We start from the raw sequence: 12,911 nt of genomic DNA on the forward strand, positions 1-12,911 counted from the left end.
GGAAGCCATCTCAAGCAGTAGACCCGTAATGAGCGGTGTACCCCAGGGTTCGGTCTCGGGGCCTCTGTTATTTGGGATATACTTTTCTGAGGTGCAGGCAAAAAACAGTGGGCTATGGTTAAACCATGTTTGCAGATGACTGTAAGCTGGGAGCTGCCATCAATTCCCCTAAAGAAGGCGAAAAACTCTAATCAGGAGAGAAAGGCTCAACTGACAATATTTTTTACACAGATGGAAGAGATATCCTGAAATACTAAGAAAAGAAGACAAACAGCCAAAGGCTGGACAACAAATAGAATATTTTTGAGGTACATCACTTATCTGCCTAGATCTTCTTGCTACTCAGAAGGCATCAAATGAGATATGAGTTAGTTGTGGGGAGCCGCACATTATGGGAAGGAAAGATTCAGAAGGGCTTGAGGCTGGAGTACTAAATTTGCTGGATCAGATCCAAAGACCTATATGTTGGATTGGATGGACTGAATTAATAGGATCCCAGGTTTACACAGCAGTAATCATGCCTTAGCTCTGAAGGAGGTGAATTCCTCATCCTTCTCTTGATGCTGTTTGTGCAGTTGTATTACTCTTGTTGATAAAAGATCAACTAATTCTCTGTTTTTCTGCAGTTTGGTCTGCTTTCTCAAAAGCATCTATGGCTAGAGTGTGCTTATGTTCAAGTTTTATTTTATGATCTAGGTACTTTAATGCTGTTAATAATAACCAACTGTTTGCTCCAGCCCTCTCCTTAATTTTTCCCCTTGTTAATCACACTTCAAATCTGCTAAAGCTTTTGACACTTTATCTGGAGTTATATTTTTACTAAATTCTGAATACTCTAAAGAGGGTGGGGACTTTATTTCAAACTTTTGCTACTGAGGTCCACAAACCAGTGTTAGACCATGCAGAAAAATTTTCCTTACATGCAAAAGAGTTATTTTTGTCTATTTCTTTTTCTTATCTGCCTTCTCTCCCCCCCCCCCCGTATAAATAATGGCAGTCATATCAGCTGCTCTTTCCTATGTCCCTTTCAGAATCACATCCTCATCACAAAGTAAATGTCTTAAGAGTCAACATTAGAATTCTGCAGAAAGATAATTAATTGCAACACAGGTAGCACAGATATACAAAAAGGCATGAGACACCGAGCAAAAGAAGTCCAAAGTAGCTTTATCATACAGCATCTACAAGTCAAAGTAGTTTTATTATGAAATACTTGCAAGCAGTCTGAGAAACATCATTATCTGCTGAATGTCCGATATCTGCTTCCAGAGACAAAAAAATTCTGTCTGTAATCAATGCAATCACAGATATGAAGAAAAACTGTTCATATTCTTCATTCTGGAAAGGACAGTTAGCTCACTGGTTAATTTCACAGATCCCTAATCGTACACACCTTCATGTTAACAAGCTACATTTGCTGACTTGTACTGATATTGTTTATTGTTGGTACATTATTTTACATACTAGACTGCTAAAAACAGTCCTTAGACATGTTATATATGTTTTTTCTACAATGTAAAGAACATTTTGTAGCTGCTACAAGAATACTTCTGACTTCAAGGCTAATGTCTACACTATATGATGCTGGTTGCGTAACAGCTTTGTGAAAGTAATGTTGCAATCATTTCCCATCTTTGGGTATCAAACTCTCACGAACAACCTCTCCATTCTAGAAAATGATTATTCAGGGGGCATACCTTAATAATAAACTATCATAAGACTAAATGCATGCAGTGTTAGCTATAGCTGTAGCTATAATGCAAGCTCATAATATGTATGAGCTTGTATTATACCTGTAGCTATAATGTAAGCTCAAACATCATATGATTCAGAATCACATATATTGATACTCTGCTGATGAGGGGGTCAAGGCATATACAGAGGCAAAATATGTGGGCCCTCTCACTTGTGTCTTGTATTACATTTCTATTCTTAAGTATTCAAGGATTTCTATGGTTAGCCATTCATTGTTCCTATCATCAGAAACCTCTTTAAGATGTTATTATATTGTTTTTCCTCAGTATCCCATATTGAGGCATAAAGTGGCATTCAGCTGAGGAAAAGGGATGCTTATGATTATGGGCCTTGCTTTCCCATTTTTTCTGGGAAAATAATGGTTAATTCCAAATTTGATCTGAGTACAAGGAAAACATGAGATTTTCATGGCATTTTAGACAGGAGCATTCATTTACAACATCCTGTATTTCTTCTCATATTTGCTACTTATAACACTGTCAATTTACTTTACTGAGTGTTCTGTACACATAATATGCTTTAATTTTACATGTAAATAGATACACTAGAAAATTATAATGAAATTATGGTAAATACCAGAAATTCTGTTTAAAAAATCAGTGATATAATTCCCAGGTTTTATCCTTTCATTTTTGAGAATTGTAAATCAGTGTCCCTGCTTATCATAACTAACTGGTGTTCACTTTCATAGCAGTTCACTAGAAAGGTTCAGGCTCCTAGATGTTGAGCTACATCCCTGTGGTACATCTGGTTGAGGATAGATGGCTGAAGTGAAATTCAGTTGCAGGGACATATAGGTTTTGCAAATTCACTGTAGGCAAAGAGAAGCGTGCAATACCATGCCCACAGTTTAGGAGCAATAACAGAGACATTATGGTCAGTGGAATGAAGTTTAGTGAACAGTTATGAAAGTAGGGCCATCAGTGTTTTAGTTTCTAATGTTGTAGTATGCGTTGGATGTGGTTAGTTTCACAATGAGGTGGATTGAGTGTTTTGGTGTAGCAGTATGAAAAGAAAGGATCCCAGAAGTAGGTTGGCTCTGCCTTCAATAGGTAACAAACTGCCATTTCCAAGGTGTTGCATTGATGTTTATGGCAAGGGGGGTTGGTGATGAAATGGCAGATTTTATTAGAAAGAGATTGTTTGGGGGTAGTGTTTTTTATAAGTCTTTGGTGAATAGAAGAGTGTATTCTAGTTGTGCAAGCAGGATACCTTTCCTAAGGCTGCTCTAGCAGGTTGTGAGAGGAAATGAGATATATTTTGAGTACAGAATAGGAGGTAATTGACTCTGGATTTTACTTTCTGAATCTGATGTTGGAAGTTAAGGGACTGCTCAAACCAAATGCTAAGATAGCTAAATGAAGTGACGGATTTGAGCTTTCTAGGTCTTTAATATGCATGTGCTAAACAGTGTGGACATTTTTTAGGTTTAAGAAGGAGTTTTTTTTTAACTAAGCCATTTGTTTAGTTGTAGTAGGTTAGCCTAAAGATGTGTTTGGATGATGTCATGAGCAGGGTTGGATCTAAAAATAATCACGTCATCAGCATATAGGAGGAGTTGAAGTGGAGATAATTCAAGTTGCAGTTTATTTATAAAAATTGAGAATAGTAGTGGAGTCAGAATTTATTCATGATATACTCCTGAGACAGTAAAGGCTCAGTTAGATAATGTGGGACCAATCTTAAGTGTGAAAGATCAGTTAGTAACGAAATCTTTGAACCACTGGGTAATTTCTGAGTTTATATCAACATCTTACAGGTGGGTTAGTAAGATGAAATGGTCAACCAGGTCATAGGCCTGGATAAGATCAATAGAAACTGCTCCAGTGAGGTTATCATTAGCCATATTAATGATGATGTCATCATTAAAGGTCCAAAGACCAGTCATGGTTCTTTTACCTGCTGTAAAGCAATGCTGTTTGGAGAAAGGAAGTGGTATTTGTATAGGTAAGTGGTGAGATGGCTGCAAATGAGTTTAAGGATTTTACCAAGGGTAGGATATACTGAGATGGGATGGAATTTGGAGATTGAGGAGGGTTTAGGATTATGTGGTACAGGTCTGACAAAGGCTAATTTCCTGACAGTGGGCATGTTATTGATTTTAAGGCTAAAACTGCATATGTGTTTTAGTGGGGTCACTATATAATCCCTACAGTGGTAGAGAAACCACAGACTAAGAATGTCAGACCGAGAGGTAGAACACAAAGGAATTTGTTAAGTAAAGATACAGTTTGTTTACTTGTGATTTCAAAGAAGTAGAAGGGTGGGAGGTATTCTAAGTTTTAGAGAAAAAGATGTTATGTTGGGTGGGAAGCTTAGCGAATTCTTTGAGAAAATCAGTAGGCAAAAGATGTACAGTAAAGGAAGGAACGTGGCCAAGAAAGAAAAATTCCCTTATGATAGGGAACCTGTCTCTAATGGAACAAGAACTCAGCAACCTGTAGAGAAGCCTGTTTCATATAATTTATCATGCGGTTATTAGATATTCTTTCTCTCTATATATAAAAGTGTAAAAGTGTTATGTATCCTCACCTCAAGGTACAATGGTTTTTAGTTTGATATGATTGGTCTCTCACTGGGAACCAACTTTCAAGATTCTGCACTTTAACATAGTATCCAAATGGATGCATTTGCTGCAGTGCATATAAACAAATCCAAGTTGACCAAACCACATAAGAAAGAAAGAGAAAAAAAGATCAAAGGGAATAATGCCTAAACAGCATACTTGGAAAGAATCTTCAACTCTCTTGCAAACCAACAATGAACGTTTTCTACATCATGGCTGATATTTCCAAACACAACTTCTTGTTAGTCCATAGTTTTGCTCTCTAGTTGTTTCTGGAAGTTCATACTCTGCCACCTTCTGGAGCTGTTTGAAAATGGAGTGACTGATGAAATGTGGTCTTCCAGGGTCACCAATTAGGACCAATGTTTCATGAACGGAGATGTATTTCTTCAACCAGGTCTGAAGACTTTCAGAAAGCTCTTCATCATAAAACATGTCCCCCAGGAGAATAAGATCCCATATTCTCAGATGTGTCCCAATGATGTTGCTTGTGAAGACAGGAAAGGGCTTGACATTATTTAGCAGGCAGTTCATTCTTATGGCAATTTCAGCAACTAAAAATAAAAAAACAAACAAAAAAACTATTACACAAAATAGATGTATATACCTGCAGTACTCAGGCATAGAAGTTTGCATACTGAAGCAAAATTTATTTGCAAATTTCTTAAGTTAGACGTGCTAAGCTGCAGTACATTACACTGTGCTAGAAACCCACACTAAGAGTCAGATCTAACATGACTTTATGAAAGATAGTCAGAAAAAATGTAGGTCAATGAAGAACAATGGGCAAAAATGTTTCCTCATTCCACTCTCTATTCTCTGAAACAAATGTTAGGGTAAATACTACCTGTTTTAAGAAATGCACCAGTCTTGGAGTGAAAACCATTATCTATTTCTTTACCTTATTGGAAGGGGTTATTCAGGCTATTACTGTATAACACAGATCATTATATCAGTATACGAATGAACAACTTTAGGCAGACTTGTAATCGGATATAAAGCAAAAGCAAAATCTTAACACTTTTCACAATAATTGAGCTAAACACCACTTAAACTATTGCTAGTTTTCTAGCCTAGGACTTCACCTGGTGTAAGAAACTTCAAATTAGAACAATTCTGCATAAGAAGCGGCACTCCAACTTCTGTAGGAAGCCATGCCTTGAATTGTCCAGGTAACAGCACTCCTTATTGGACATCCAGCTTCTCTAGTAAGCCATGCCTTTCTTTTAGATCTGAAGTATGTCAAATTGAGTATCAGTTCTTACTGTATGAGGAAGTCAGTTCCACATTTTGGGATCAGATATACACAATGCCTAAGAGGCACAATTTAGGAAGATCTGTGGGACATCATGTACTGTCAGTGCTGATATGTTTTAACATAAATCTTTGGCGATTTTGTTGTAGTTCACATTCCTGTAAAAAGAGTACCAGTTCCTCAGAAACAGTGTTGTGAAACCTGAAGTACCTATCATGGACATATACTTTTACTAGAATGCTGGCAGCATTCTGCATGGTGAAATGACATTCACTTCTAGATGAAGAGATAAATGAATAAATTTTATGCAGTGTATATTGCAGTTAAAGGAGGTTGGGTCTTTGTGATGTCAGCTAGCATGGGCAGTAGCAGTATTGCCAAGTGTTATTCTCCCTTCCTTTGTTGAAAGGTGAAATACCCTGTGACAGATGGCCAGTGGAAACATAATTTGGGACTCATCTTCTGCACATGCTAGTTAAATATAACAAAGCAATGACATACCAATTGCCTATTTAAACTTCTATAAAGTTTTTACAATATCATAATTTTGTGCAAAAATTCCCCATCTGTGAGGTGTTTTGCAAATCCACTTATATGGTCAAAAAATCAATGCCTCAGTTCTCGGCAAACTGATCTGTAGATCCAACTGTATTAACCATACGCAAAGTTGGATCATCTGGGTTTTTCCAGCATTTCTCCAATCAACTTTGTTAAATGGTCATGTCATCAGCATGCAATTCCGCAATTATTCTGATAAGATGAAAGGTTAATAAATTTATGAACAGTGTGAAGAGATGGATCTGCTGAAAGATCCAAGGATTTAAATTTGACTTGTGACATAAATACAACATGTTGGCAAGACAGATATGTGTCCCAGAGGATCCCAATGCTCATGAAAGGGCTTCCCATCCAGGTGAAGTAGAGTTCATCCCTAACTCTATTTAAATGTAGCCTTGACCAGTGGATGGGAAATCAGAAATTTACCATAGCTCTGCCCCCCATGTCTCTGATAGACAGAAACAGACAGTAATGTCCAAAGTATCATACCCCCCCCCATAACCTCTAGAAACTTCCTGTCATACCCCCTCCTAATAAATGCCCATGATACATAGGGACACAACCGGGATGGACTGCATGGCTAGGCTTACAAAAGCCCTGGTAGCTGTTAGCCTAGTATATAACTATGAACCTATGAATCTATGCCCCTTCTTATCGGCTGTCATTGTATGTGATTATGACACATTAACAGCCCGAATGATCTGTTTTGCTGGTAGTTTTAAACCACTTAAATCATTATCACTTAGTTCACAGAGTTTTAGTGCTGTTATAAGACTTGAGTGGCTCACTGTGAAGAACGGATTCACTGCTGTCTGGCTGGTATTATAATAATACCTGCTGTATGCTATGTCTCTTTGGCTGGTATTATAATAACACCTGCTGTATGTTAAGTCTCTTTGGCTGGTATTATAATAACACCTGTTGTATGCTATGTCTCTTTGGCTGGTATTATAATAACACCTGCTGTATGCTATGTCCCTTCCTGAATTCATGCTGCATTTCATAGACAAGTCTTTGTGTATCATGGTGCTTTCTGAACAAGAAGGAAGGAACATTTTCAATAGGATATCCCTGGGGGATATTAGTGAAATGTTTTCCAAGGTCCTGCCTATCATCAAGCCTCCCCAAACTGGATCCGAGCCCATTCATTCCACTTCACTAACGGAGTTATACACCAGATATACAACATTACAAATAGAAGGATAACAGAGTCAAAGAAACGGCAGTATTTACCAATAAGTATAGGCAGTCCCTGGGTTAAGGACGAGATCTGTTTTTTAGTCTGTCCTTAAGTCAAATTTGTATGCAAGTTGAAACAAGTACATACGGTTCTTATTAAATGTCACTTAGTCAAATGTTTACCTCAATCTAGTATTTATTTTACTTTTCTTTGCATATAAAACACTTTAGAAACACTTCCAAATAAAAAAAAAATAAATCTTAAACATAATACTGTATACTTCAGTAATAACAATAATAACAATATTGTAAGTACAGTGAATAACAGTACAGTAACAGTAGAGTACAGTAGAACGTTCCCTACAAAATATATATATATATATATATATATATATATATATATATATATATATATATATATATATCTGTTAAACTTGCCTCTTTTTAAGCTTCACTTCACATTTCTGTACTACAGATATCACCCACGAAAGTTTTTCACTCTTTTCTGAACTTTCAGACCTCCTTCTGTCACCTAGACCCTACTGAGCTGCAATGTCATTTCCCCATTCTACTGTACAGTAACTGCTTCAATACTGTACTGTACAAGACAGCTGTCTTGACCAATAAGATCACCAACACAGTGATCTCTTAACTAACTGGATCTCTTGTTCTCCGTGAAGGGGGAAGTAGCTACTCTAACAAGAAATGTGAGCAGCTTCACAAACAGGGGAAATGGGGAAAAGGAAAGTACAAAATAATTCATTTTCAAGGTAAAAACTTTAAGGATTTTTATTTATTTTCACATTATTTCTGACATTGTAGTAGCCCATTCTTATCTATGGGTTGTCCTTAAGTCAGATGTCTGTAACACGGGGACTACCTGTACTGTACAAATGACAAAGAAATGTATCTTAACCCTTAAGTGTAAGACAAAGAAAAGTATGTTAAGCTTCAACCATATAAATGTTACCTGCAATATAACAGTCTTCACACAGTTAATGGGAGGGCACTATTTTTCATGTACCAATGAGGTGGTATAGAGGTATGAACCATCCCTGCTTTCAAGAATCAAAGCCTGCTACCAGGAGTAATATGGTTTCCTTCCACCACACATACATGTGAGTTATAAGGTCAAGGATGTCCCCTTTTTTTAATATCTAGACGTGTGGGAGAATTATTTATCATGTGTTTTAAAATCAGCCGGAGGAGATATAGATTTGGTCAACTTACATGTCATCTGAGTTTTAATTTTCTTATCATTATAAAGTGGAAGATGAAGATGGGCGGGTGGCTGCAATCAGACCATTTTCTGGTTTTCATTAATCTCCCAGCATGCTTTCTTTATGACCACATTTATGGACTGCCCCTTTCATTTATAGTTATCTAATGTCAGTATGAGATGATTTGGCACCTCCAATGTAAATGCTGCATTTTGTAGGGGACAGTATTTGAAATGTAAATACTGGTAGCAAATACATTACTCCCATATGTTCAATTGTCTATCTGCATGGAGGCTTGGCATATCTTTGTGTCTCGTGAGTTCTACATTTGATATTTATATATTATTAAATTAAACTATGCTCATCCTTTTCTCTCTCTAAGATATGATCAAAATTAGCAAATTTTTTTGTATTTTGCTCAAATTACTGTCCAGAAGGGCAGTTTCAATATCAAATGTGGCTGACATGTTCACTGGAAACAAAAGAAGCCTGAAATGTTTGATGTTAGCTTAAAAGAGGTGTCGCTTGCAAACTGAAAGCAAAAGAAGCCTTAAATACTCGTTTGATGTTTAACCTAAAACAGTTTCTACCATAGCAAGAATATGAACACTGAGCTCAGACATGAAGAGATATAATAATCTAAACAACCCAGAAAATTATTTATGACCAGGTCATCTCAGTTTCACATTGTAATTTATAAAAATATAGAATCTTATTTACAATGTTATTTTGTTTTTGAATTACGGTAACTTGGATTTACTAAATGAATATATCCATTCTGAATTTTTTCAGCCTAAATTTGTAAATTAAAACAGCAGAAAAGGATAATTAAATCATCATAACAACAAATCTGCAGAGAAACACAGGGTCCTGCTGACAAGAGGGAATATTAAGGTGTTAGCTATTTTATATAAGACATTTGCTGAAAGATGTTCATAGGTTCACAGGTTGGTACTAGGCTATCGGCCCTAGAGCCTATACAAGCCTAGCCATAACAATTCCCTGGATATTTCTTCCCACAATATTTACTTCTCTGGACCCCTGTCTAGCAGGACGACTGACATGATCCCCGGGGTGAATTTCCTATCTCCCATCCAATCATCAAGGTTCCTTTTGAAGAGGACCAAGGAGGCGCTCTGCTTGACATGTATGGCAGTCTGTTCCAGAGTATGGGGAGTCTCTGGGTCAGAAACCTACCCCTCCAGCATGTTTTGTTCATTGTGATGACAAGGTTTAGATCCCTGGAGCGTGTGGCTCTGAGGGATTGGGATTTCTTTAAGTGGAGCATGTCCAACAGCTCAGGGTTTGACATGGCCTTGTATGTTAAGCAGAGATCGCCTGTGAGTAGACGATATGCCACAGAGTACAGCTGGAGTTTTTTTTAGACAGTCAGCATATGGCATCTGCTTTAGGCCTGTGATTCTTTTAGTGAGGTATTTCTGTGGCCTTTCCAGCTGTTGCAGATGTCTTGTGAGGTACATACCAAATGGGGCATTATACTCTATAATGGGTCTAATCAGGGATGAGTACAGTGGGACAATGACCTCCTTTTTCTGGATGAAAAGCCCTTAGTGATGAGGTGTGCCAGATAGAAGGATTTCCTGACTGTTGTGGCGATGTGGTTATCGAAAGTGAGACCACTGTCCACCTGTGTCCCTAAGTCTCTCATCACACTTTCGATGTTTAGTGTACTGCCACCTATGTGGTAATTCATAGGTACATGTTTTTTTCCAAAGGGGATAACTATACATTTATTGGCATTAGGCATGAGCCCATGGCTCTGGCACCAGGCATCTGTTTCTGTAAGGCCTTTTTGTAGAATATCCACATCATTTGGGGATTCAATAATGACTCCCAGTTTACAGTCATCTGCGAACATGGTCAGCCAAAGTCCCTTAGTGTTGGCCTGTACCTCAGAGAAGTAGATGCCAAACAAGAGTGGTCCCAGGACTGAACCCTGAGGTACTCCACTTGTCACTTGTCTGGAGCTGGATTTGGAGTCGGCTACTTTTACAGTCTGGGTTCTGTCAGTAAGCCAGTTGGCAACCCATCGAGTGACATAGGGATTTATGCCCAGCTTAGTAAGTTTATCTATGATTCCAGAGTGGGGGATGGTGTTGAAGACCTTGGCGAGGTCCAGGTAGGCTGTGTGGAACACCTTACCCTCGTCCACAGCTCTGGAGACTGATTAGAAGGTCAATCAGGTTCAGGAGACAAGACTGGCCCTTCACATACCCAAACTGGGTGGGGTCCAGTGTTTGAATGTTGCCAATGTCTTTGTTTATAAGTTCCATGATAATGCGTTCCTTAGCCAGAGAAATCTGTTTTGTACTCACAGACTCTTATTTGTGTGCCCACAACCCATTTGACATTTAGAAACATGGACAAATCTGTTCAGTATGTTGCCCCCAAGCACTTAAATTGTATGCAGTATTTTCAGCTGTTTCATCTATTAAATATACTGTTTCCCCAAGCTATGCACCCGCTGTTAGGGTTACTAATGACCTGAAAAGTAATAAGGTTCCTAACTGATGCTAAAGTATACAGAGTATGCCTGATTACATCCTTGATCTGCTGTATTAATATCAGTTCTATTTTCTTTTATGATTTTTCATGTAGTTGTATAGTTTGTCTAAAATCACAACACAAACCACCACATTGGGTTATAATGCTCCTATCGGAAGATAAAATCACAATATTCACAATACTATATTATTTGTTTAAAAAGTTTTTTTTTAATATTTCAAAGAATACTGTTTTTTAATAGTGTCATAATGTTAAATTTATGTATACAAGAATGTCCATCTGTATAAACAGGAAGACCAGTTATGTAAATCATGAAGAATATTCAAACTTCACTACTGAAGCAGATTGATGAATCAGCAACTTTCATTTGGGAGAAAATGTGGGAATGCACCACACTGGAGAAGTGAAGAAAACAGGGGATCTTCTACTCTAGAGTGCCAAGCTTTAGTTATATACAGCCAAATTAGAAGGCTTATTGACATTTTTAGACAAGAAGCATCAGTCATTCCTATGTCAGTGAGCCCTCTAACTTGCCTACTGAAGTAATCATTGCCTGTGCATGTGATATGTCAATCTTTGCAGTGGAATCATAACTCATTAGTCAGGTAAATCTCTGCATAACTCCCACTACTGACAGGTATTACAGTTAAAATAATCTCATGTATGTAGAATATAGTACACTCTTGTCATCTGTATCTTTATTTCTTATCAAGCTTTGTAGTTCCGAAGTTTTACCTGTAAAATAGTTGGCACCATCAGTAAATTCAGGGAGATTACACAGCCAGCAAATATAAATTAAAAATAAAATAATGGGGTCTGATATTTGGCCCTACCATATATTGCCAGAAATATTTTGAATTCTAAAACACATTATTCACTGGGAACCTCATAATGTTTTCTGTTAGATTTAAATAATACCAGGTCCACTAACTTGGAGAGTCCTATTAGATGACAAACCTATTATAGTGAAACCAGAGTCAGAAGACCCCCCATGCTTAAAGATACTACCGACAGAGTATACTATAGTCTAATACTAAGTCAGCAACTTTTATTCACCATTCGACAGCCATCCTGGACAGTACAGAATCCCTGTTTGCCTTTGAATAAGGTGCTTGTTATAGGTATATGTTCAACAAGTGTGGTGCAATACATATCCAGTGGATATGATATGCTTGGCTCTTTTGCAGACTCATATTGTAAATGCCAAAATTATCACCATTGCTATGCAACCAGTAGTGATGGCATGAGCTCAGAGGAAAAGTAATCAGCATTGCATGTGAGCCGCAGTCATCAGTCACCCACCCTTTCATGAATTAAAAATGGACATTAAAAGGTTTCATATCCATTATCAGCAGGAACCTATTCACTTAAATACAATGGGTGCATCTGTTGAAACAATAGCTCAGGATAAGGATATCAACATACATTTTAATACAAGCAAAAGTATTTTTATCAAAAGAAAGAAGAGTAATTCCCAGAATGTTAGAGCCCTTGTCACTGAAATAAACAAACAAGTAAGGAGCTTAATAAAATCCACCAAAGCCAAGTTTGTGGCTAGCTACCCAAGCCAAAGACAATCACAAGGCATTTTTTAGTTATGTTTGCAATCTTAAAAGCACAAATCAGCAATGCACTGAGCTGATTGTGAATGATGTTACCTACACTGAGGCTGAAAATATAGGGAACCTACTGGTTGATAGATTTAGCTCTAACTTCACCCCTCTCTCCTTTCCATCTGTCCCTAAAAGGACAACTATGGGAAGCAATACATTATTGCTACTTCAAAATGCATTTTCCATCCCTATCCAGCAATCCCACTATGCAAAATTAGAAGTTATGTACTCACCATAAC

General features: G+C 37.5%; 1 protein-coding gene across 2 annotated transcripts in view; it reads right to left on the reverse strand.

The window, feature by feature from the left end:
* Positions 1 to 1,147: 1,147 nt before the first annotated feature.
* The window catches only part of ETFBKMT (electron transfer flavoprotein subunit beta lysine methyltransferase), a 909,031-nt gene continuing 897,267 nt past the window's right edge, over positions 1,148 to 12,911 (reverse strand). For both annotated transcript variants that reach the window (XM_044088129.1, XM_044088130.1), the window contains exon 3: positions 1,148 to 4,875. In XM_044088129.1, coding sequence (XP_043944064.1) covers positions 4,532 to 4,875 — 344 coding nt within the window. In that variant the 3' untranslated portion in view covers positions 1,148 to 4,531. The remainder of the gene's footprint in view (positions 4,876 to 12,911) is intronic.

This window comes from Protopterus annectens, chromosome 11.part0 (genome assembly GCF_019279795.1).
Source record: "Protopterus annectens isolate FY-2018-M chromosome 11.part0, PAN1.0, whole genome shotgun sequence".
NCBI lineage: Eukaryota > Metazoa > Chordata > Ceratodontiformes > Protopteridae > Protopterus > Protopterus annectens.